General features: G+C 45.9%; 3 protein-coding genes across 5 annotated transcripts; all 3 read right to left on the reverse strand.

The window, feature by feature from the left end:
- Positions 1-2,354: 2,354 nt before the first annotated feature.
- Positions 2,355-16,484, reverse strand: nploc4 (NPL4 homolog, ubiquitin recognition factor). 3 transcript variants are annotated; one of them, XM_061755365.1, is made up of 17 exons: positions 16,301-16,484; positions 14,262-14,342; positions 12,445-12,554; positions 12,097-12,363; positions 11,710-11,758; positions 11,309-11,403; positions 10,590-10,713; positions 9,641-9,820; positions 9,175-9,261; positions 9,017-9,088; positions 7,543-7,669; positions 7,298-7,458; positions 7,157-7,228; positions 5,829-5,921; positions 5,644-5,760; positions 5,462-5,564; positions 2,355-4,463 (listed from the first exon to the last, which is right to left on the reverse strand). In XM_061755365.1, exons 1-17 carry the CDS (start codon positions 16,313-16,315, stop codon positions 4,300-4,302), a joined length of 1,917 nt encoding a protein of 638 aa, XP_061611349.1. In that variant the 5' UTR covers positions 16,316-16,484; the 3' UTR covers positions 2,355-4,299. The 3 variants fall into 3 exon arrangements, with proteins under 3 accessions (XP_061611349.1, XP_061611350.1, XP_061611351.1); XM_061755366.1 differs by lacking the exon at positions 16,301-16,484 and adding an exon at positions 15,837-16,250; XM_061755367.1 differs by lacking the exons at positions 9,017-9,088; positions 9,175-9,261.
- A 2,728-nt stretch (positions 16,485-19,212) lies between these two features.
- Positions 19,213-23,835, reverse strand: pde6gb (phosphodiesterase 6G, cGMP-specific, rod, gamma, paralog b). The gene is made up of 4 exons (XM_061755420.1): positions 23,191-23,835; positions 21,346-21,528; positions 20,442-20,482; positions 19,213-19,849 (listed from the first exon to the last, which is right to left on the reverse strand). The coding sequence occupies exons 2-4, from the start codon at positions 21,489-21,491 to the stop codon at positions 19,773-19,775; spliced, it is 264 nt and encodes an 87-aa protein (XP_061611404.1). The 5' UTR covers positions 21,492-21,528; positions 23,191-23,835; the 3' UTR covers positions 19,213-19,772.
- Positions 23,675-25,567, reverse strand: oxld1 (oxidoreductase-like domain containing 1). The gene is made up of 3 exons (XM_061755419.1): positions 25,385-25,567; positions 24,535-24,848; positions 23,675-23,892 (listed from the first exon to the last, which is right to left on the reverse strand). Exons 1-2 carry the CDS (start codon positions 25,433-25,435, stop codon positions 24,552-24,554), a joined length of 348 nt encoding a protein of 115 aa, XP_061611403.1. The 5' UTR covers positions 25,436-25,567; the 3' UTR covers positions 23,675-23,892; positions 24,535-24,551.
- Positions 25,568-25,847: the final 280 nt, after the last annotated feature.

The raw sequence follows: 25,847 nt of genomic DNA on the forward strand, positions 1-25,847 counted from the left end.
GCTCTCTCTTCGTACAAGTCTTTCGAAGCAAGTGTATCGCCAAATGACTTTTCCATGGGCGGGAAATCATTGTTTTCCATACAATCCGCAGACACGGTTTTATAAATGAAATGTACATACAGTCTGTTAACCTTACCTGACACACTCAAAGAGGTAATGTAGGTCAAATGTACCCACATTTTAAAATAGTCATGTCAATTTTAGATGACTTTCATGGATTATATTTACCACGCTCCAAACTCATTTTTTTTACAGTGACGGAAGGATGACGAGGAGGAGGAAGAGGGTTTGCTGGCCAGCTGCACATCACAAATTCAACTGGCAGATGGTGACCTTTGGGGGGGGTCAGGGCACGCTTTGATAGGAGCTACGTGGAGAATGAAAGGATTCCTTTGGACCCAAAGCCACAATAGAATCGACACACTTGCGCGTTTTTGTCATTTGCAGCAGCGTCACAGGCCTGCGCAAACGCAAGCGACACAGATGACTTTTAAAGCACAACATTACTCCACGGGGCAAAAAAACATCCAATGAAAATCTGGACATAGAATAGTTGATTTGAAATCCCAGCGCGTATCCGACTCACTCGTCTTTCGCGATGCGAGCTGTCATTTTGTTGCTTTGACTTGCCACTCCCAACTCGAGTTTAGTGCCAAACATAGAATTACACGTTCTGTATTGAAAACGAGGGCCACACTAGCTTCATGCTAACGTGCGAAGAAAAACGCCATTGACGCGCTAAGGATTAGCGACGAGAGTTGCAATTTTAGAAGCAACGGATATTTGATCACAAACAGTGGTGCAACACAGGTAGACAAATAATCCATCAGGACTCACAAACATATGGCTCATTTTCATATCATTTGATCGGTGGTAAAGACACGGCCCATGGCTCCTCGTTCCCGGACTGGAAGACGACGAGTGGTTTTGCGTTACAAAGGTGGTCACAAAATACAGAGCCCCAGACTGGGTGAAAAAACTATTTCGTCTACTTCTTTGTGTGCATAAACTACTATAACAAACTATTTTGTGCGCATAGAATAGTTATTCTACTCGTACGAAGAAGTGCTTTGTGCTCACGAAATAGTGACAGGGTGTGCACGAAGTCCATACTGGACAGGAGGGGAAGGAAATCGAGCGCAGTTGAAAGTGGAGGCAGAGCGGCAGTTCCGACAAACACGCAAGGAGTAGTCTACGACTCGCTGTAACAAAGTAGCAAACACAGACCCAATCAAATAACTGCCTCAATGTAGACGAATAAGATATTGACTAGAACATGAGAAGAAAATAAACTTTCCCTGAAGCCGCCGCATGCGTCTTGCAGTTTCCGTAAAAGTGCGCTCGATTCGGTTCCCCTCCAGTCCAGTACGGCGCCGCGGCTTCTTCGTGCGCACGCACTAACTACTTCACGCGCACTTAACGAGTTGTAATTAGTCCTGTCATGTCCGGGGCTCCGTAACAAAACAAATTCAAAGCATCACTGCGACTGTATTAAGATCAAATCTATTTCAATATACAGCGAAACCTCGATTGAACAGACTTGGGATTTAACGGACAGAAACTAGCGTTGAGTTGGAACTGCAGCTCCCATGCTGGCGTCAGCAAGGGGACAACATGGGATTCCTTTTGTGACTCTACGGATTTGGACAAAATCCTTGTTTTGGATTCTTTTTCAATGAGACCGGCGGTATTGTGAAACGCGTCTCCGCTCAGTCTGCTTTCATCCTCCCACGAGACGCGTGAAAAGTTTCTTTCGAGGCTTGAAATGTCAGTAGCGTTGGGATGTGGTTCAGTTACGGATCGCTTTCTCTTTCGTGTCACATAGCGTGCGATTGCGTGAATCGTTAATAGAACGGGATATGCGATGGCAAGCGCTCATTCTGTCCTTTCATCACATTTTGGAATAAAAGCGAGTTGGGAAGCCCTTCCGTGTATTTGGGTCACACAGAGCGGACCACGGCGAGAAGACATCTTTATTTTGACTTCCAACTCTGGACTTGTGAGACAGATGCTGAATTTTATATTGACTTAACATGAATGCTGTATTGTTAATTTCATGGTAACTAACCAATCATTTAATCATGCATATTTGACTAATGATTTGACCATTTTATGTAAAAGAAATATTTGAATACATTTTTTTTCCCCCATTTATGTAGAACAATGAATGTCAATTTTTTTTGTAATATGAGTATTTTATGTTAATTACTTTGAATAAAAACGTCTGGCCTCTCAATAATGAAAATGCTTAACCGGAGAATGTGGGCCTTACTTTGCCCACCCACCCTGGCATCATAATTAAGATATGGATTAAATATGATATTACGCACAACACTTCAAGAGGAAGACCAAAACAATTTGGAATTCTTCTTTATTTATCACTTCAAATGCAGGTCACATCGAGAGGAAGCAACTTCAGATAACCACTCAAGAAGTCACACGCCCCCCCCCCCCCCCCCCCCCCCAAAAAAAAAACAACAACCCACCAACCAAACAAGCATAATCCTCCATAATCCTCTCGACTCAAAAATATTATATTCTCACATCATCAATAGACTTTTGCTAAAGAAGCATAAATAGCCAGGACACAAGCGCCCGTCAGTAACGCCGCATTTCGACTGCGGAAAGTTCCGTCAAAGTGTGTCCACTTTGTGTGTCCGTCCTGGTTTCGGAAATGTGTTGTGTTCCTCAGGGGGGCGCCATGGAGTCAGAGAGCCCACTCTTCGCAAGTCAGGATTTCTTCATCGAGCGAGCCGTGTTTTTTTGGTTTTTTTATGTGGCGCGCAAACAATTTTGTAACTTTTACGAATGTCACAAAGATCATCGAGTAAGTCGCATCCGTGCGGTTCGTATCTCGCAGGGACAATTTAGGACAGGGCACACGTGCCTAAAAATCTCCAAAGTGCAACTTAGTAAGTAGCACGTGAACATTACGCATTTTGCTTGCGCTTCTTAGTAACTCTTACTTCTTAGGAAAGCAGTAAGTCGCACGCATTTCGTTATCTCCCAAGTGACATTTAGTAAACTGCACACACCTTCAACATCTTGTGAGCACAATTTAGGAAGTTCCGCCGCAATGGCCGTCTTGCGTAACTCGCAAAGCACGGAAGCGACTTATGAATCTTGCGCAAACAAGTACGGCTTTTCTACTGCGAGATTTGTCATTCGATTAACTGAATTGTATTCGAATATCGCAAGCGCAACTTAGTAAGTGACGCACTCATTTTGCATCTTGCCTTGTGTAACTTGTAAAGCACATGCATTGGACAAATCTCACGTCAAATCAGCGTCATTTCGTGGGTCGGACAGGTGCGTTCATCTCGTGAGTGCAATTTAGTCATTTCTCGCGTGCACGCAAATGGCACGGGTGCGACTTGCTAAACTGCGCCGGCGACATACCGAAGGGCCGAGTGCGAGGACAAAATACATAAGGCGTCGTTGACACTTGATAAATTGAGATTGCGAGCGAGACTCGTAAAGTGTGACACACAGAAAATAAGATCAAATCACTATACATGGATTTTTAGGTCGTGGACCTGGATGGCAATTCAGGAATTTGGAATCCTTCATTATTCCAGAATCGCTTCCCAGTGGCGCCTCGAGATCGGAGTGCCTCGACTTGCGAGTTTTTCCGGAGCCAAGCCGTCCCTCGAGCATTTTTTTTATTGTCTTGAGATAAGAGCAAAATTTGAGATGCTTCCTCGCGCAGCAGCGCACTTGACAACATCCGGCCACCATCAGTTCACAATGGCGGTCGGTGGTGTGGTGGGGTGTTTTGCGTGTTGGCGGGTCACGTGGAGAGAAAATGTTACGACTGTGTGTTTTGATGCACTACCACGCGGCTGAGGAAGATATTTTGTACAAAAACACGTACTTTTTATTTTTTATTTTTTATTTTGAATGTTTTTTTCTGGGGGGCTGGAACAGATTAAGGGCATTTGCATTATTTTATTTGGAGGCAAATCGAGATCAGGGAACAAATCAAATTTGTATCTGCGGTCTTTCGGATTCCGTAATCACGTGTTGTTGTTTTTGTTTTTGTTTTGCAAAAAAAACAAAAAGTCAGGCGAGGAAGTGGCGAACACCAGTTGAGTGAAGATGAAGAAGAGGGGGACGACTGCCGTCCAATCACATTCAAGTCCAAACCATCCGAGCAGGAGGCGCTCAATACTGACAGTAGAAGGACTGATCATCTTTTATTAGAGAGTAAAGGGGGTGTATGATGGGGGGCTGCTGGACCCCCCCCCCTCCCTCAGGAAAGGACGCCACGAGCGCGAGGCAGCTCGAGGGCGGGCTTCTTTAACTGCGGGGCAGCCTGCACATTTCACAGTGCTCGGTACCGGGCTGATTCATGAAGGTGCAGTGCACGCACGACCACACGGCGGAGGAGGACGGCGGTGCCGACGGGTCGGCCGTGCCGTCGAATCCCGCCGGGCCCGACGACGGCTGCCCCCCGACCGTGCCTGCGGGGGAGGAGACGCGCGTCAGTTCTGACGGGACGGAAACGCGTCACGGTGACCGATATTGCACTTAAAACGGGACTTTGCCCAGTTTGGCTGAAAACCGATTGTCCTTATTGATTGTGTGTGTGTGTGTGTGTGTGTGTGTGTGTGTGTGTATATATATATATATATATATATATATATATATATATATGTTGTTTTTTTTTTATTACTCTTTTAAGAAGAGAATGAGATTGTCGCAAATACTATTTTAATAATCAATTTTTTCCAAATCAAATATTTACAAACACCTGCTTTTACATCTTTGCCGACGTTTCGACGGCTGTCACAGACCAAACCAGGAACCGAATCGTGAACAATTTAACCATTTGAAATAACGTCCTGCTTTTGCAATGAGGGGATGGAAATTAAAAAACACGATTGATCAATTCATTGGAAACATTATCAAAATAATTGTTAGTTGCAGCCTTAATTGCAAGAATTATTGTTAGCAAATCCCATTTGAAATCTGATCAAACTTCTGACTTAGCTCTCCACCAATTTGTTGTGTATGTGTAATCAAATGCTGAGAAGATTCTACATGGACAGCGGAATCTCGATTTAGCAGACTGCATATCGCGTCCAGTTGGAACCGCTCACTGGACGCCCCCGCGCATGCACCAGCAAGCTAATCAAACATTTCTGAGCTTTTTTTATATTTATTGACAATCATTTAGTACTGTAATGGATGTTTTTAGGCCTTCAATTTAAAGCTCAAATCGGATTTAACGGAGGAGCCCCTCCCTCCTCTCAGTCCATTAAATGGCGGTTCCACTGCATACACACAGTGATGATCGCCCTCTGAGGGAAACCACAAGTACGATGAGGCCCATGAAAAAATGACTGACGCCTGGTTTGATATCATCACGACACGCGACTGTGTGGCATTTCGCTCAAAATAGTCCCGATGTGAAACGTTGCCGGGGTTTCAGCTCGAGCTGAAGACGGAAGGAACTTACCGCACAGCTGCTCGATGGTGGCCCACTGCTCCGACTTCTTCCACGCGTCCGCCAGATCCTCGTCGGACGTCTTGACGGCGTCCAGCAGCAGCCCGATGCTGTCCTGCAAAAGGCGGACGCGGGCGAAGTCAGACGGTCGGCGGCGGCGGCGGCGGTCGCGGCGTGCACCGATGCGGACTCACCCTCAGAGGCATGACCTCGTTGGTGACCAGGAAGAGGAGCAGATGGAAGTCGGACACGATGTCCAGGAATGACGTGGAGGCGCACAGTGACAAATACGTGGCTAAGCTGTGGAAGTTCTGAGGAGAAACACGCACACGGGAAATTGAAGACTCTTTCTCTCAAAATAAAAGGCAAGCGTCCTTACTTGCGTCTCTCCGAAGATTTCTCGGTTCTCGATGGGGAAGCGCTGAGCGGAGCTGAAGGTGAACTGGGGGTCCTTTGGGAATGTTGTGGTGATCTGGGAAGCAAACGAGAGGAGGAGAAAATGCAAAACAACGAGGAGGGACGGACGACTCCAACCTGGGCCGCCGTCGCTCTCCGAAACTCCTCACGCAACATCGGTTTACTACGACCACCAACAAACGAGCGCCAATTCGGATTCACCCACCAGTTCACTTGAAAAGTAGAATCCCAACTCTTCGTTTTTGCATTCGAATGAAAGCGAACCAAAGTACGCATTTCATTCCGACAAGAGAACGTATGCAGGGAGGCCACGCAGCGACTTCCTTTGTTTACGTCCGCCGCCGTTTCCACTCGCTGCGCCCGCGCAGTTGTACAGTAGCCGTTCGTTCGGACTCTGTGTTCTTTTTCTTCTGTACCTCGAGAACTGACTCAACTTATGAACCACTTGTTCGGAGCTCTAATAGTTAAGTACTGTTGTAAAACAATATACGTATACTGTATAATACATTTGTACTGTATTCGTATGGCTTGACAGTGTCTCGCAAGCTTAAAACCCGGAAGTGCATTTTTAGCATACGTGGCAGTTTGTGTAACGGGCGACGTTACTCCATGGAGAAACGGCGATTAAACCGCTGGCTGATCACTCGGCCACTCGCACAAACTAGTCGCCGAGCCCTGCGCGCCGCACGGGAGTTCAGTCGGGTCCAGCCACGTGGCTCGCTGTGCGGCGGGACAAACACACATTTACTAACTAACCAAACAATTCCTTTCATAACCGACGCAGACACATTTAGTAACTAACTCTAACTCTTATCACCCACACACACTCACTAAAATCAGCGAACCGACCAAGCAATAACACATTTCAATTACTGCCGTGAGTTACTGTTAAGCATCTTTGGGCTCCTCGAAAGCCGCGACTTAAATCCACCCTTCCATCCATTTTCTGTACCGCTTCTCCTCATGCGGGTCACAGGCGTGCTGGCGCCTATCGCAAGAGCCGGGGGTACACCTTGAACTGGTCGCCAGCCAATCGCAGGGCACATAGAAACAAACAACCATTCACACCTACGGGCAATTTAGAGTCAACAATTCACCTAGTATGCATGTTTTTGGGACGTGGGCGGAAACCGCCACGCAGGCTCACGGAGAACCCGCAACCTCCGAACTGTGAGGCAGATGTGCCAACCACTTGTGCGCCGTGTTGCCTGCGGTATAGTTCCAAGTCATTATTATTATTATTTTTTCCATTACCAGTGGGAGTACGCAACGAGGCAAGGAGGAACTCACATCTATGATGAGATACTCCACGGGAAGAGGCCGCGCCAGGAAGGTGACGTCGTTTCCAAACTTGTCTTTGTCCTGTTGACGAAACGCCGCACCTTGACTGCCGGTCGCCGAACGAGGGGAAGCGCGAGGCGCGGGCGTTACCTTGAAGAAGACGTCCGGGACGTACTGCTCGGGACCGGACTCTTTAGCGTAGCCCAGCTCGGGGGCGTCCTTGCAGGGCAGCAGGCACTCGTCCCTCACCAGGGCCATGCACTGATTGGACACCTGGTAGCCCTCAAAGTGCACTTGGTTGTCCGGACCACCTGAGAAGCAGCGCAAACATCCACAAACGTCTACGAAGACCGCCGCTGCGACACGCGGGCCGGGAAGAGCGACCGTGGCCTGACCTGTCGCGACCACCGTCACAAACTTGGAGCCGAAGAGTCCGTCGCGAGAGAGTTTGCAGGCGTTCGAATGTTGATTTTGGAAGAAGCCCGCCGTGATGCACTCCTCCGCACTCAGGAAGTGAGAATCCTGTTGGGAAAGAACCCTAAATCAGCCCACTGATTGACCAGAAACGCGTCGCCCTACAGTGAGGTCTTTTATTCATTCATCATTTTAATCGATTAAGTTGTCACATTTTTTTGCCCTTCATCAATGAATCAGAGGAAATAAAAACATTTTTTAATTTCCGTCCCTGTATTGAAAAACAGGACTTTATTTCAAATTGACAGAGTAGAAAATGCACAAACATAAATTGACGAGGCCGCTGTAAGTGATCGGAAGTGTATTAGGATCCCCAAGGTGAAGACTAATCTTCCTGGGGTCCAAAGAAATCAACATTACCAAGTTGACATAACTAACTGAGGTCATAATCGGGATGTGAAATTGATCATTATTGATTAAGCCGACCCAAGCGCGGTCCAGTATCAGTTATTGTAACTGTGAGGAGAAAAATATCGAGATGTCACAGTATTGCAATTAAAGCTCTTCAATCTATTATTTTGAAATGTTTGGGAAAATTACTTTTTTTTTTTTTTTTTTCAATTAACATGCTCTGTAAAAAGTAAATAGACAATCTCTGTAAATAAAATCCAAGTTACACAACAGTACAAGTACAGCAGTGCCTTGAGATACAAGTAACCCGACTAACAACCTTTTCAAGATAGGAGCTGTCATTCACTGGCTGGTGCCACCTCACAATAACTCATTATTTTTATTCATTTTGCTTTACTCTGCTGTCCGCAGCCAGGTCTGCACTGCAAATGACGATCTGTGCACAAATCAAGGAAATGAAATTAAATCCAAAGAAAAGTTGCAGAAGGCTTCAAATTATTCAATGCCGCTCCCAGCTGAAGTTTACTCCAAAACTCAACATAAAACAAAGACAATTACATGTGTATTTCAAACACCTTTGCCGATTGCGTAATCCTAACATAATGGAAAATGCCACTCACGTCCTAGTCGCAGCGTTAGGACCTTTCAAACAACTGATATTTCAACACAAACTGTGGAGCAATACATGTACGGAGAAAATAAAATATTCACAGACGTATGCTCTTTATCCTCTATGAAAAATAAACTAATATTATATCATCTCACTGAGTCACTTCCAGTTCTATTTCGTTAGTCTGCATTACTATATTATACTGCCCCCTGATGGCCAAGGTGAGCACACCAGAAAAAGCAGAACACCGAATTGAAAAAAAAAGTACCCGAGTACCCAAGAACCGGAATAATTCCCAAAGAGGCGACTTTGTCAACGAGGGGAAAAGTCGTCAGGCTCACTGCCTGCTCGCACCAACGACGGGAGGGGAAAGTTTTCAAACCACGGTTTACGGTAAACACCGCGGTACCCGCCCCACGTCTACAGAACCCTACCTGGTTTCTGGTGAAGCGGACGGTCCCTATCCTGGTGTCCTCGGACAGCAGGTCGGAGAAAATCCAGCCCACCTGCCTCCCCCGAAAAAAAAAATGTCCACGAAGTGAGACGGCTCGTCAAGAGGAGGCGCCATTGCGTCGACAGAGAGACAACCGACCTTACGAAGACCAAGTTTGGCGGCGATCTCGTCCACCGCTGCGGCTTTGGGGTCCTCTAGCAGTTCCAGACTGTTCTGAGTCGCGTTCTGAACCACAGAATTGAGATGAGCTCAAGCCAAACGAGACGGACAGCGTCATTAAGAACAACAACAACAACAACAAGCAGACAAGGTGCTCAACTAATAGTCGTCGTTCTCTCGGGGCAGAGAAACATAAGCCGGTGAGTATTGTTGTACGTTCTGCTCCGTGCAGTTGTTTAAAATCATTTCAATGGGGACAGACGATTGAGATTCCACTGTTCCAAGTTACGAGTGCGGTCACTAAACAAATGAAACTCGCAACTCAAGGCACAAATTGAAGACATTCACATGTACGATTTCTCCAAAATATTATGAACAATTTTTTCACAAATATGATTATGCAACAGTTTGCATGGATAAATCTTCAAACGAGCACTACTATCACCTGGGGGGGCTCGTAGATGGCGGCCACTTCGGCTCGGATCCCCAACGGGATGTCCTTGTGCTCTGTGTACCTGCCGTACAGGTATCCCACCCTCTGGCTGCCGGTCTTGCGCCAGAAGTCCAGGAAGCGGTCGGCAATGGTGTGGTTCTCAAACATGATGTTGTCCACATGTCGGTATTTCTGCAGAGCAAAAGAAAGGCCGCCTGAGAAGAGCGATGGGATGCCCATGCTGTCTGGAAAGCCCTTTTAGCATTTAGGCCCATACTGTCGTGCACCTTCTACGTCAACGCAAATCTGTCTTTATGCTCTGGAAAATGTCCCGTGGACTCCAGTCCTGGTATACACATAAGGATTTTTCAAATCTTAAAAGATTATCTGTGACAGAGCCCACATGCTGGAGCCATTTTACAGTATTTATGTAATGTAATTCCTTACTTCAACACAAGGTGGAGCAAAAGCCCAAATAGGGACAAATCGGAAGCTCCAAGTAATGAGCTGCAGGTGTGCGAACAGGGAGAAGCACTTTTTTTCTTTCTTGGGAGTTTCTTGGAAAAGTGTGGAACGTGGAATTGATTCATGTTCATGTACTGACTTTGGAATTTAGCGCGTTAGACAGAGCGATGAGCAGCTTGAGCACATCTAAATGATAACGACATCCGCTACAGAAGTTAAGTTCAGATTTTTAGTTTGCTATATTTTCCTAATGGATTTCCATGACAAAACTCCATTCTCCTTGATTTACAGCCTCCCTCAGACTTCAATGAGCCACGCTTCTGTGGTGGCTGTGCACAAATTTCCAGTTTACGGACGGTGGGTGTGTCACAGGTCTGGACGGGGGAATGTGCGCAGTTGAAAGGTGAGCAAGCCAGGTGCGTAAAAACCATATTTTGCAGTAACTGCTGAATATGTACTTCAATGCTGAACGGTGTTTCCGTAGTGTGGTACATACCTGTCTGTTGAGTGTGAGGGCGCTGGGCTGGCACTTGGTGCAGATGCCCTCCGGCCAGGGAGGGTGGCCCTCACAGCCAGACTTGATTTTACAGCTGATGTTCTCCAGGGCGGCAAACTTCCCCCTGTGACACCACAAAAGAACACAGTCAACCGGGCTGCTAGTTGAAGTACGTTACAAAAACAAAAAAAACAAAACAAAAAATACCTAAAAAAGTTTTTGGCGGGGAGGCTGATAAATGGAATTTAGATTAATTTCAATGGGGAAATATGGTTTACGATACGGGTTTTTGGCGTGCAAACAGAAATAGAGGTGCAACAATTGATCGATTAATCGAAAACTATTTTGAGAAATGATTAATCATTTAGCGACCTTGTTTAAGTTGTCCAAATGCTCGGAATGTTACCCTCTCAATCGTAAATATTCCTCCACAAAAGCAGAACGATTATCTTGGCATTTTTTTTCAAGATAAGATATTTTCTGACATGTTAGGGACCAAACCAGGAACTCAACAAGAATCAATTCATGTCGGTGCATTTTCTGCACTGTCAATTTCAAATGTTTTAATGTAAATGTAGATGTAGATTTGGACTCTACCGACCAATTGCAAGACCGCTTATTGATGACGTCATCGTAGATGCCTCAGAGTAAAACTGGGCGATATAAGAAGAAAGGCATAAAAAACATGAAAGAATGGATCAAATGGCAGATGCGCTTACTTGTCGGATCCTCCGGTCAGCTTGCGCAGATACGCGTGGAAGGACATGTGCTTGACGGGCGGGTCCAAGTGGTTCAGGTAGTCTTCATCGAAAGGCTGTGAGGAGAGACGCATCGAGTCCACGTCACACTCAAGCCGAGCGAGGGGGGAGGAGGAGGAAAGAAAGACAGGGAGGAGGAGGGGAGAAGGAGAAGGTGGAAGCGGGAAAAGAAAAAAGGAGACAAGGAAAAAAGTTGAAGAGGAGGAGGAGTAGGGGGAGGAAGAGAAGGGAAGGAGAAGACGACTAAAAAGAGGAGAGATAAGTAGAGGAAGAAAAGGAGCAAAATGTGAAGTGAAAAGTGAAGAAAAGGAGGTGAAGAAGAAAAAGGAGGCAGAGAAGAAAATGGAGGAGAAGAATCTCACCTCTAACGGTACACAGTGCACACATTTCCCCAGGGCGCCATGGCGACATCTGTGACAAGAAAATGCGGCGACTTCATTGAGTTGAGGAGTTTCGTTCGGACAAAAGTAACGCTTTGTCGCCATCTTGGTGTCACGCGACTATATTGAAGTGAGTTGAGGTGTTTCGTTTGCTTCCCACAGTGTAGCGAGATTATATGCCTGCAAGTATTGTCGTAGGCTTTTTTTGTACGAGTTGCTGTTCTTTGTGTTAAATATCACAGTTGTTTGAATGTTTACAATTACTGTAACAGCTATGCTAATATCCGTTAGCCCGACTATGGCTTTTCACATTATATGTTAGCATTAAGCTAGCGGACTTAGCGTGGCGTGTGCAGTGAGTCTCCTCACAGCTGCGCGTCTCGGTTTCTGTAGATCTTGCCGTCTTGCTTGGTCAGATACTGGTCGATGTTGTCCTCCTGGATCTGCGGCGCCGACTGCGGGCGGGGCGTCAGGAAGGACGAGGAAGCGGACGACGAGGACGAGAACGAGGTGGACGGCAACGACGACGTCGAGGACGAGTGCGGGGCGGCGGTGTCCATCACCTCCCCGCCGGAGGAGGAGGAGGAGGAGGAGGAAGGCGAACCCGACGGGAACAAGAAGAGCATGTCGCCGTGCCTGCGGAGAGCGGACAAAACGTCTTAGTGACATCACTTCCTGTCTTTTCTGCGGGGGACTTCTCCCTCGGCTGTTGCTCACTTGATCTTCAGTAGGCTGAGGCTTTTGTTCTGGGAGAGGATCTCTCCCGTTTTGTTGCGGTTCACATAAAGCGAGAAGCGGTTGGAGTTGAAGCCAAACTCTTTGGCCACCTGCGAAGACGACGGCAACAGCATCAAAACAAGTTCGCACGTGACGAGTGAGTCGGGGGGGGGGGGGAAAAAAATCTGTCAATGAACAAAGAGTTGAAATACACCGTCGAAGGACAAATGGGCCTTCTGTTACTCACACACACACATATATAAATATATATATATATACACACACACGCACACACATACACACACAGTGTTCCCATGCCACTTCACGCTTCACGTTTTGCGGTTTCATTGCTTTGCAGGTTTTTCCAAAATGCGTATTCATCAAAAAAAAAAAAAAAAATTCATGAAAAAATACAGCCATATTGGCAGCCATATTGCGGGAAGACGCGTTGTTTCATGTTGATGCACGAGAGAGAAGGTTTCCCTGCATGCCAAACAAAGAGATGAGTTGACTCAGAGGCTTTGTACACGCCTGTACTGTACTGTACGGGCACTCATACAAGGCGCGTGATTGGTTCCCGGCGCGACATCGACCAATGAGAGCACGAGTGGATTTATCCCGTGAGCTGATTGGCTGCGCATCATCGCAACCTCACCCAGCATCTTCCCTTGTTGTGTCTCGCCAGTCTCGTGCACGTTGTTGACTGTCTCGCATACTGTATCTTAGTGTTGTGTTCATGATAACTTTTTTTTGGATTAGTTAAGCCCTTACAATGCCGCCTAAGCGCTGTCACCCTGCCCAAGAAGAAGGAGATGATGATGACCATCAGCGAAAAAGTGAAACTTTTAGATATGATCAAAGGGGGCAGAAGTTCTGCATCTGTGGCACGCCATTATGGCGTGAATGAATCTACAGTCCGGTACGTCAAGAAACAGGAAGCAACCATCCACAAATTTGCTTCAATAAGGAAGCAAAACGTGTGGTAACTCCGCGTAATAAGAGACAAGGTTATGTCCTTGTACGGTGGAATTTTGACCCAAAAGAAAAAACAAAGACAACTACCACCCATCACCATGTTTTTTCTCCAAGGTAAAACCCCAGCGACACCATCAAATATCCATCCATCCATCCATTTACTGAGCCGCTTCTCCTCACGCGGGTCACGGGTGTGCTGGAGCCTATCCCAGCTATCTACGGGCAGGAGGCGGGGTACACCCTGAACTGGTTGCCAGCCAATCGCAGGGCACATACAAATAAACAACCATCCGCACTCACAGTCACACCTACAGGCAATTTAGAGTTGTCAATTAACCTACCGTGCATGTTTTTGGGATGTGGGAGGAAACCGGAGTGAAAACCCACGCAGGCACGGGGAGAACATGCAAACTCCACACAGGCGGGGCCGGGGATTGAACCTCGGACCTCAGAACTGTGAGGCGGACGCTCTAACCAGTCGTCCACCGTGCCGCCTGTCTCAAATATGTAAATAAATACCGCTGACATATTTTAAACATTCTGGTACCCACATACACGAAACTTCCTAGGGGGGGATGGGGACAAATCCTACTTTGCGATTTTTCACCTTTCGTGGGGGGTTCCGGTCCCCATTAACTGTGAAAAACGAGGGATCACTGTATATATACACACAAACACAGAGAGAGAGAGAGAGAGAAGAGAGAGAGAGAGAGAAAGAGCTCTTTTGACTCGACAAGAGTATTTTCTGGAATAGTAGCTTGTTTAAAAACATTTGATTTAGGATTATGAATAGTAGCACCTTTGAAAAACAAACGTGATGTAGTGTACGAATAGTACAGTACCTTCTTTAAAAAGGCAGCAGCAGTCTCCCGCTTGGTCGAAGAGATTTTCTTCATGCCATCTGGGGACTGTACCCTGATGATCTAAAAACATTTTAAAAACAACTTATTTTACTATAATCTGATGACGTACAACACATTTCCTATCTTATCCTAAAATAACCGATTCATTGGTTCGGCGGAATTTATCATAGAATTTTAGCCCTTTTCAAAATCACCATAATCGGCCGCAGTTTTGCCAATTAAATACATTCTTAATTTCTCATGAAACAGTAAATGCTGTCAAGTGTCCCGCAGAATGGTGTCCTTGCGATGTTTGGCCACTGGAAGGAAGCTCTGACTCCATTCAATCCAATACGCATCTTTCCCGAGAAGATGACACGTTTGTCCCACTTCTCGTGCGACCGTGCGCGGACGAACATCGCCAACATTTACAACCACAATGGTGGATTGGGCATCGCGTTACCTTGGTGCTGCAGAGGTACCTTGGCATAATATTATTCTTACAGCAAAATCTTCAGCACCATCGGCAACAAGTGGAGATGTAGAACTTTATATAACACGTTCTTAAAGCCGCCGCATATAAAACAGGTGTCAGATCCGTCCCAGAACATCATTTTATATGGCCGGCGGAAGAAGATCATGTGCATCGACTTCATGTTTCTCAGTAAAAGTCCAAAATTACAAATTGCCTTCACTTGTAAAAACGATGACATATTACAGCATTTTTAGTTACAAACACCCCTTTTAAAATAAACCGAATAATACTTCACTGGCATCTGATTTTAAAACTAGTATATGTAATAATATGAGCCGGTGAACATACACTTAAATGGGTTCATAGTCATAGTGGCACTCCAATGGAAACCACAAAAATGAGTTTTACACCGCTGGTGTATTACAACTAGTCTTTACACCGATTTTTTAGGGCTGATCGGTATCAGCTGATAATGAGCATCTTATGCTGATCGGCTTTAATGTCATAATTCGCCGATCCGATCAATGACGTCATCGATCGGCTCTCCAAAAGACATTTACTCCGCCTCGCCATCGTGCACAGTATATTTGAATCCAAAAGCTAGTTTATTTTTAGCCTTGTCGCACGTCTTTTGACGTAATATTGGAAATATCTGACGGCCAATAAAGTTATTTAAAAAATAATAATCAAAAAAACATGTCGGCGGTGCGGAACAGGCAACACGTCTGAGACAGACAACACGTAATGCCCAAATCAGACTACAAGACAAATTTGCTCTTTCACGATTGCACTGTCAGACTACTGCAATAAAATCTTGTATTCCGATACCACCGCATCCCGTTTTTTTACGATCACTGGGCTTTATCGGATACACGCGTTACCGTGGCGACGACAACAAGACTGGATCGCGCTGACTATATTATAAGAACAAAATGGGGGGAAACGTGTGCTGGTGGTCGCTGATCGGCCCCAGAAATCCTGACCGTGTAAAGCCTAATTACAACCAGAAGGGCAAGCAGGAGAAAGAATAAATTAAAATACCAATGAAACTATAGAATTACAAAATAATAATAATGAAGAGTCAGTCAAAACAAGCGTACCCAGCACTCCAACAGGCTGGAAACGAGGACAGTGGCCCAAAAAAGAATACAAAAAAATGTAAAAAAAAGTTTGGTCACTACTTTGACGGGCTGTTCACAGTTAATGACACCAAATGCAACCAAAAACAACTTTACAAAAGCGGAGTGTTCCAGCGCATTCTGAAGAATTCATAAGCCTTACAGAACACAACAATAGGATATTTCAAAATCATCTTTTAGCACTCAGCCGAAGTGATATTTGTGTCACTCATGGCATTCATTCGTCCAAAAGAACTGATCTCCTTTTAGCCGGTTAGTCGGCTGTGGCCGTCCACTTTGAACGGGCCGTCACCTTAGCCGGCTAGCGAGCTAATTGTGCTGCCTCATCACTACGACGAGTTGGTGCTAACAGGCTAACTAGCTCGCCTTAGCCGAGCCGGGGTAGCAACAAACGCCACTTTTCTTTTCCTTTCTTTTGCACTTACGATAGTGTCCGCCATGGTGCTCGGCTACTATATATCGTCGTCTTGTCAGCCAAATTCGCTACAGGTTGAATAACGGACGCACTTTGACGGTGTGTTTGTCAACGAAACTCCATCCCACAGCGAGTGTAGCCAACATTCGTGTCCGATGCGGAACCGAACAGCTCGTCCCCGCAAACAACCCGCCTCCCGGAAACACCTTTATTCAAAGGTTCTGCCTGTCTCCTAAAAAAATAAAATACAATCAAAATACATAAAAGAAAAACACGCCTTTATTCAACATACGCGATTCCTCCTTTGCAATACATAATAATAATACATTTATTTATTAGGGGCCGAACAGGTCGACCTACGAGGTCACTATTGTTTCTGTAGAAATGATTCTTATTATTATTTGAGTCATTCCAAATATGGCCATTTTTGAGGCACTAAACGTGCACGAAAACTCACGAAATTCGGCATGCACGTCGGGTCTGCGGAAAAATTGGATAATTTCACAAATTTCCAGAAAATGGCTCGACAGCGCCCCCGAGATCGATGCCGAAAGGGGACCCAGACGCACAAAAAGTCCAGTGTGAGCGATATTGTAACTCCAGAAGGAAGTGACCTATGACCTTTTGAAGGAAAAAGGTGTGAAATTTGGGCATTTTTTTCAGGGCTCATACTTTTGCGAACTCCTCCTACAGCTTTCGTCCGAGTCGCTTCAAACTCGGTGTGTATCATCTCAAGACATGGGCCATTAAAGGTTATCAAAATCTTTTTAATCTGATGAACTATTTGACGGGGGCGGGCCTTCAAACGTTTCATTCCACATTGCGCGACAAAACCTAAAATGCCTAAACTTAATCAAAGTCTCATTCGTTGTACGTGTCAGGTAGAGCTTCAAAAATCGGCCGACACCTGTATCGACCCCAGACGTACAAAAAAACGTCCAAGACACGCATACCCTAAACCCAACAGGAGGTGACCTGCGACTTCGTAATCGTAAGGTTCGCTGTTGCGGTGCATCAAGGAGCTATTGGTGGTACGTCACACCTACAGCTACCAAACTTGGCAGGTACGTGTACTACCCCGTCTTCTACAAAATTGCAATTACAACCGATACCCTAAACGCAACGGAAACTGACTCGTTTCCCAACCATCGTTGCGGCATTGAGACGATGGCCGTCCTTTGATGTTGAGTCCGTGTGCGGAGTGCCTGGCGCGAGTTGTCGTCGGTAGCGGCTCTCCGATGAACGTGCATTCTGTTTCCGCCCGTGGAAAGTGTTGTGAAAATGTGCGCAAGAAGGACAGGACGAACTTTGGGGACCACAAGAGGAGAAGGAGCCACAGCGTCAACAACTGTGTGCTGTTTTCATTTTACAGCCTCTCATCATGCGACGCAGAGCTGGCTGGTTGACTTCTCTCTCACTTGTTTAGGAAATACTCTCCATTTTGAACGGTATTACTGCGTTTATTTACGGGCACTGTGTGATGTTAGATTCCATTCAACATTGAAAACATCTGAAGACTGTGACCTATATTTCCGAAAAGCTCAAAGGGTTGTTGGGCAATGATGCATTATCAAAGTTTAACAGTTTGACACAACGTGCATGACTTGGACATCTGGAAGTAATTTGACTCAAATAAAAGTAAAAAGTAGTCCTCCTAAAAATTACGTGAGCAAAAGTAACAACGTATTCAGTGAAATAACTAATCAAGAACTGAATAACTTGTTTGCTTTGCTAACTTGATTGTTTTTTTGTGTTTGTTTTTAAATCTGAGCATGAACGTCAACTAAAATAAAAATAACTCAAAATATGTGCAAGTTCAGATTTTGCTGAACAATATCACTTAGTCTAAAACATAATCAATCAAATATTTGTAAAATAACAAACTAAGGCAAATTCAGCTACACGAAGTCCATGTTTCCACCTGCTAAGCAGCACAAAACTGTGGGCTCATCGGGCCGATTACAAAAACAGGAAGAAGGCTACAGTGGATATAAAAAGTATACACACCCCTGTTCAAATGCCAAGTTTTTGTGAATTTTGACCAATATAAATCTTTTGAAAACTTTTCCCACCGTTAATGTGACCTCGAATTTGTAACTTTTGAAAAGTAGGGTTAGGGTGGGGTCAACCTATGGCCTGGGGGCCATTTGGAGGCTATCCCCCATTATTCTATGGGCCGCATTTTCTCAATATAACTTGTTCCACTGCTTTGCGCTTCAAACAGCAGTGGTGTTCAACGTATGGCCCAGGGGTCAATTGCAGCCGGTCCTCTCATTTTGCACGGCCGGATCGTTTTGCAAAATTTGCACGGGTCGTACTTTTGCACTTGTCCTGCAGCAGTGGTGTCAACCTATGGCCTGGGGGCCATCCCCCGTTATTGTGTGACCTGCATTATCTCAATGTAACCTTTGCAAAAGTTTTGTTTGCACTTGACCAACAGCAGTGGTGTCCTACCTATGGCCTGGGGGCCATCCCCCATTATTGTATCATCGTGGCAATACCCCAACCCGCCAGTCCCCTAACGTGGCCGGGGTGCGAGGGCCCGATTATAGCTGCTCGCAGCTCTAGTTATCATTGTGTTGGCTTTATTTTAGCCGGTGTGATATACATACAGTATATGAATGGCATAATACATGAAAATTGTATGACCGAATGTTTGATCACTGTGATAATCCTAAAGGTGACGTCCCCTTCTTTTTTTGTCACATTATTATTATTATTATTAAGGGACGGATTTGATTTTTGAAATGGGCACAAGGGCCAGCTCATTTGCTAACATCATCAAAAATAGCTATTAACATGTTGATCTTATGATTAATAATATTAAAAACAGAAGTAAATCATTTCCCAATGTAACGAATGAACAAATTATTTACAATTTTTATTTCTCACCAATTGATTCATAAAAAAAATCTCAAGCAATATATTTATCATGTTTCAATTTATTAGTTAAAATGACTTATTAAACATTTAATACAGTATATATTTTTTTACAAAACTAATGTTGATTTCTACAATTAGATTTTAAAAATGTATATGTAAAATTGTTTTTTTACACATTAACACAGTATTATTATAATTCATTTAACTAATTATTACAGTGAGAGAAATGAATGAAAAAAAAAAAAAGACTACAGATAGCCTTTTATGAACCTACAGTATTTGAGTAACACATATTACAGGACTCTCATGCTTAGCCACGCCTGCCATACACACTAACAAATACCGGACATTTGGATTTCCTTTTTCTCCCCCACGGCGGACACGGCGGCCGTCGCACGGGGAAGAAAAGCATGCTGGGAAACAAATGGCAACCACGCAGAAGATCACACCCTAAACATGAGCAGATGCTGTGTCACAAGATCAAGATACAAAAAAAAAATTATATATATATATAAAACATTGTCTTTTTCTATTTATTTTTGGACATTTGTTTGTGTGCGTGGGTATGTTCCAGTTGAGTGTTGACGGCCCGGGCGGGCTCAGATGATTCCGTACTGGGCCAGCTCGTGCAGCTCCAGATGGTTGAAGGCCTCCCACGGGCAAATCACAGTGATGTCTGAAACACGCACACCAGCAAATGCCATTCATCCATTGCGGCCTCACCAAGCCTCGATAATACCCTACTTTAGAAACAATAAAAAGAATCGCCGTTTGCACATCGTGATTTCATGCTGCAATTCCTTCAATTCATTGTGCTGCCCCCTCTCGTGTGCCGACCTTGGCCACCGGGGGGCAGTATAATGCAGTCGCGCAGACAATTAAAGAAGACGAGTCAACGCGACTCTCTGGGCGTATTGCGGTGAACTGCAATACGCTGCAGCTCTGCCAGGCAGATTTTTTTAGGAAAGAAATATTATTTAAGTTTGCCTGTACTCCATGTGAGAAATAGGTTATTATTATGCACGTTTTTATGTTCAGATGTTTTATTCCTCAAAACTTTCAGGTGACATAGCAGATGTTCGAATTAGAATCGGTTTACCCAGGCGTGAAAATTAACGTTCCTACTGAATCGATATCAAAACATTTGAATCACAGCCTAAAGAATCATTACGCATCCCAATGTAATGAATCCAAATCAAACTGTGAGGTTCTTAAGAAAATACCCAGATAAACACACACACCCACATCAGCGCGTGTGGAAAACTCACCGGTTCCTAATCCTTCCATTCCCGGGATGTCGTCACCGAACCTGCGCACAAACGACAGCAAGTGACATCAGCGAGCTGGCCCGGCGAAATCGCATTTTGTTTTTACCAAAAGGCAAAACACTCGACAGGAACCAACTATTACTTGCAGTTGTAGTTGCTGTAGTACTAGGGTGGCTTCGACTACTGGATACAAATGTTTTGTACTTGGCCAACAATGATGATTCAGATGGAACAGAATTAACTGTAAAAAAATCTAAGTAATACATCTTTTCATACCAATTCCAGTATATTTACTCTTGAGTACTTACCAATACTGATACCAACAACCGATATCGCTCGCATATTTGCTCCAAGTTTCAATGAACCAAATGCTAAAAAAGAGGACGATGATTCGCCGGATGGCAAAACTACCGCAGTGTAGCGCCGACTACTGGTGAGGAGGACTTGCTCAAAGCCACATTTTGTTTGTATCGGCAGCCTTCACGAGTACCCGATACATTGAAATAAGGGACTCGATACGTAACAGGCGGCGTCGGTACTCGCGCGGCCCTAATAATATTAGCTCTCCACAGAACGCCTGTACCTAATGTATTGTCCGTCTTTGTTTTGGGGAGGCAGCGCTTCATGGAGCTTTAGCGCCACCATTCGCTGCAAGGAAAGCAACGTGAATTGCCGGTGGCTAGATGCCGCGAAGTGCGGCGGCGCCATCTAGCGGTGGGAGTCTGCAGCGCATGTCCGATTTTGCTCGGAATCATTCACTCGTTTTTCAGCGGACATTTTCGGAACTCTGCGGGTCCGCTACATCAAAATGTAAGAAGACAATTGCGAAGGAGGCGCTTGATCGGATCGTGCGCCTCGGGCCGAATCCCGTTCGGCGAGAGCGAAGTGTGTGGCAATGTCGCACCCCTGCACTCCCTTCTTGGGGGGCTTGCTCTTGAACTGGCGCGTCTGCCTCTGCTTGAACTTGGGGGGGCCCTTGCGCGGGGTGGCGGGGCCCCCGCTCACCCGCGTGGCCGACTTGATCTCAGCTTTGGGCGCCTCCAGATTCATCTCCACCACCCTGGCGAGTGTGTGTGCCCACACTTGTCTGGGAACACATCAACGCGTGCACACAAACATCCACGTAGAAACACACACACACACACATGCAGACCCGTAAGCACAAAATGCATGCGTGCGCCAAAAACACACAGCCAGGCGCACACTTGTATGTAATCTTCTTCCAGGTGGATTACTCGCAGTCCTTCCTTGCCATTGCAAGCGATGACGTCATATGCCGTCAGCATGACCCCGATACGACCTAATCCTAATCCGGTGCTCGTGTTACTAATCTGGTTTTAATCTGGTTAGTGAGGACGAAGCACAAATGCTGAGCACGCAGTCCTGGTTTTAAGCGTCGCACGCCTCAATGACAACCGCACCAAAAATAAAAACAACAATAACAACAGCAGCAGCAGCAGGAAAACACAAGCAGTGCACAACAGAAAGACGGCACGCATGCACCATTTCAAAAAGTTGTATTAGTGGGATGTAGTAAATGTACAAAAAAAAAGTGTACACGTTTGAATTCAATGTTTAAATGGGAAAAAAAAAAAAAAAAAAAAAGAACATTTTTCACTAAATAAATCCATATATTCATTTTCTGTACCGCTTCTTCTCAAGCGGGTGGCGGGCGTGCTAGCACCTACCCCAGCTATTTTCGGGCGAGAGGCGGGGTACACCCCGAACTGGTCGCCAGCCAATCGCAGGGCACGCACATACAAACAGACAGACCATTCACACCTACGGGCAATTTAGAGACTTCAATGAACCTCGCACGCATGTTTTTGGGACGTGGGAGGAAAGCCGAGTGCCCGGAGAAAAGCCACGCAGGCGCGGGGGGAACATGCAAACTCCACACAGGCCAGGTCGGATTTGAACCCGCAACCTCACAACTGTGAGGCAGATGTGCTAACCGGTCGGCCAGCGTGCTGCCTAAATGCATAGAAATAAAATAAAAATACAGTGTAATATCTTTCAACATTTACAATATTGATATTTCCTATTTTGAAATAAAAGAAATCGTGAGAAATTTTCCTGAAACTACGGCTGGCTGGCGACCAGTTCAGGGTGTACCCCACCTCTCGCCCGGACATGGCTGGGATAGGCGCCAGCACGTCCGTGACCCGCGCTACGGAAAATGGACGGATGGATGGAATTGAAAATAAAAGTTGATTTACAATTTCAAATGTAAAAAAATCTGGAAATGAATTTTTTTTACACTTAAAACCTAAAAATAAAATGTGACATCTTCTAACATTCAATTTGAAAATGTGAAAACAGTGAATCTACATTTGTAACCTTTTTTTTTAAACAAACTATTTTAAATAAAAGGTTTGTTCCATTTTTATTTAGAGTTTCCCAAAACTCACTTGTAACGTTTTAGTTTGGATGTGGGCCGTGTTTCATTTGAACATGTGAACATCCGAAGAGTTTGGTTTTTAACTCCTCGAGCGCCATCTTTTCATCAAAGCATTTGATCGGTAATATCACGAGCGGTATTCATCCTAAAGCGTGAGCTTCGTCCGCTAATGATGACAATCGAGTTTTGCCCTCCATTTCTCCACGGTCAACGAGCGGACGACGGCTGACGAGCGCGCGCAAGGACGCGAGGTCCGCGCGACTCTTCCGGAACTCGGAGGAGGCCGGCGGGAGACGCTCGCCGCGACGTTCCTTCCCGAATTTCTCCGGGCGGACGTGTTCTACTCACATGCGGCTCCGCTTGCGTGAAGGACGGCCGGACGAGAAGACGGCGGACGACGAGACGCGATCACGCTGACGGGGACGCTCTTATACGGCCGGGATTAGGACCGACACGCCTCCTCTCGCAGATCGATCGATGGACGGAAAGACAGCGCGACTGGAGATGCATAGAAAAGACCGAAAGATGGAGAGATAGACGGGACGGATGGAAAGAAAGAGGGATTGTTGACAAAATGAAAAAGATAAGATGGAGCGAGACGGATGGATGGACGTAAGAGGGGAGTGAAGGACGCCAACTGGCTCGGAATGACCTGAAGTAACCCTGACTGAGCCCCTGACGAGGATGTGACTAATCTGTCATTTTCCGTCACTCCGTATTCGGCGGCGGCGGCGGAACCCCGACGCAAGCGTGACCGCGCGCGCCGCAATCCCGGTGGACTGCGACATTTCACGTCACCGTGGTGACGAGCGGTTAACAACAACAAGACAAGTCGGATCTGGCAGCGTTTAATTGGCAACGCGTCAATAGGATAAATATGTGCATATAATCATAGTAAGAACGCGTATGCGTTTGATGGCGAGCGCTCCATCGTCCCGGCGTCGTAGCGGGCGTTCGCGAATCCCGCCCGTCCGCCCGTCTCGTCCCGACAACGTTTGACGCTCAGACGCTCCAAAGTCTTGCGCTCGGTCGTCTTCATTCTGAAAGGTTCTGCACACACGCAAAACGGGACAGATGTTGTTGTTGTTGTTGTTGTTGTTTTTCTCGCGGGACTCCGAATACAATTCAAGTTGATTCCGATTTAGACAAAAGGTGATTTCGTTTTCCGCTAAAGACAGAAGTTGGCCGTGAACACGGAATCGTCTCAAGAAATCTTTCGGGATTCAAAAAATCTTTTCAAAATGTCCATCCCTTTTTTTTCAAAAACAAGAAATGATTTCCAACTGAAAGTGCGGGAAATGCAAAAACAAATGGATTATGATTCAGTTATGGTTTTGGTCCGCAACATCCATCAGAAAATTGTTTGCAAATGTCTTACTTTCACAAAACACTAAAATAAGCAGTTTGCTTTATTATTATAATAAATCTAATGATTCCTATTTACTGCTTTATTACTACTACAACAAATCCAATTCTGTATAATAGCTGGAATTTGGAAGATTTGGTGAAACAAGTTTTCTAAACGAGTAATCAATGATCAAAAATGGTTATCGATGAATTTAATAATCCATTAGTCGTCGATTCATGGTCGCACCTCTCTCCGATTTCAAAAAGTCAACCGTGTCGGAGCGAGGCACGACCGTCGGGCGATCGGCGGGTGCGGGACGATGACGGTCCGCCCAACTGACTCACCGCGCCCGCGGCCGCGCTCACGTCTTGTTGAGGAGTCGTATCTCCATCTTCAAGAAGGCCTTGAGGTTGTCGTCAAGGACGTTCTCCTCCACGGCGGCCAGCGCTCGCTCGCCTCCGTCGTTGTAGAAGGCCAAAAGCCGCTCGGCGTGCTCGATCCACACGCAGTTGTGACAGCCGCTCATGCAGCAGTGGGCGGGGGCCGCGGGGGGCCCGCCGCCGCTCTCTGGCGGGGGGGCCGCCGGCGTGGGGCCAGAACCCGCGTCCGCGCACCGTCCGCGGACGTTCCCGTTGAGCCTCCGTGACATCGCGCACAGCTGGAAAACACAACGTGAGCAAAGTTAGTCGGCTGCAATTCTCCAGAATGTTCCATTTTGAATTGAGCTTGTAAACGTTGGCCGGCAGACGGATGCATAGGAAGGCTGCTGACCTTTGGGTTCATCACAAAACTCCACTAGGCCAGGATGGACGCTTTTGGTTTAACGTTTAGAATGAACAAACAAGAGACTCTCGAACTCCTAACAGTGACAGCAACTCTTGTCAAGTCAAAAGAGCTCTCTTTTATTCTCTCTCTCTCTCTCTCCTGCCTTTCTTCCCGTCAGTCAAGTGCATTTGTTCCACCTCCTGCAACCCAAAACACCCAAAGGGGGCAAGCACAAATTGCAACCCCCCCCCCCCACTTTCATTTGGGAGAAAAGAACAAACCTGGAGAAGGAGATTTCGGCCACCGCCACATCGCCCTTTGAGCGCATCCAAACACAAATCATAAATCGCATTTCAATCACGGACGGCGTAGAAAGGCGATTGGATCGGTTACGTAGCAGCTATCAATGCAATGTGGTTGCCTACCGACCTTTCGTAGAGACGCGGACGACCTCGTCACGTTTAGAGCCAAATAAACCATTGCGGGAACCGAGTCAAGCGAATGTTCTCCAAAATGGTGTCAAAAAGAAAAGCTTCCAGGTGCTTTCCTTATCCCGGAAGCAAAAACGTGTAAACGCCGCAACGATTGGCCGCGAGGGACAATATTTGAAGCAATCAGAAAGGAATGCTTGCCACGTTCACCAATGGAACACCGTGTGGGCGGTAACAAAGACTGCTAGCGTTGACACAAACATCCAGCAGAGGTCAGTGCCGTGCCGTTTGTCATTGCTTCCTAACCTGTATTCAACCAACGCACGTATTTGCCAGCGGATTCCCAATCACCCAAAATGTCACTAAATGTACATAATGTACGCAAATAATCATGTTCTCGTCTCAATGTACTTACAAATGTATTCACTCTGTGAAAGGCGGACTTGTTTAGTTGTATGAAT

Source organism: Phyllopteryx taeniolatus, chromosome 19 (genome assembly GCF_024500385.1).
Source record: "Phyllopteryx taeniolatus isolate TA_2022b chromosome 19, UOR_Ptae_1.2, whole genome shotgun sequence".
Lineage (NCBI taxonomy): Eukaryota > Metazoa > Chordata > Actinopteri > Syngnathiformes > Syngnathidae > Phyllopteryx > Phyllopteryx taeniolatus.

Excerpts from the sequence above, each read along its gene's own strand:
- nploc4 (XM_061755365.1), bottom strand. Across the intron at positions 5,922-7,156 it reads TGGAGTATCTCATCATAGAT|ATCACCACAACATTCCCAAA; the intron begins GTGAGTTCCTCC and ends TTTGCTTCCCAG. Across the intron at positions 5,761-5,828 it reads AAATCTTCGGAGAGACGCAA|AACTTCCACAGCTTAGCCAC; the intron begins GTAAGGACGCTT and ends GTTTCTCCTCAG.
- pde6gb (XM_061755420.1), bottom strand. The coding sequence starts at position 21,491 with ATGAATCTGGAGGCGCCCAAAGCTGAGATCAAGTCGGCCACGCGGGTG. Across the intron at positions 20,483-21,345 it reads CCCAAGAAGGGAGTGCAGGG|GTTCGGTGACGACATCCCGG; the intron begins GTGCGACATTGC and ends GTTTGTGCGCAG. Across the intron at positions 19,850-20,441 it reads AATGGAAGGATTAGGAACCG|ACATCACTGTGATTTGCCCG; the intron begins GTGAGTTTTCCA and ends TGCGTGTTTCAG.
- oxld1 (XM_061755419.1), bottom strand. The coding sequence starts at position 25,435 with ATGGTTTATTTGGCTCTAAACGTGACGAGGTCGTCCGCGTCTCTACGA. Across the intron at positions 24,849-25,384 it reads CGTCCGCGTCTCTACGAAAG|CTGTGCGCGATGTCACGGAG; the intron begins GTCGGTAGGCAA and ends TGTGTTTTCCAG.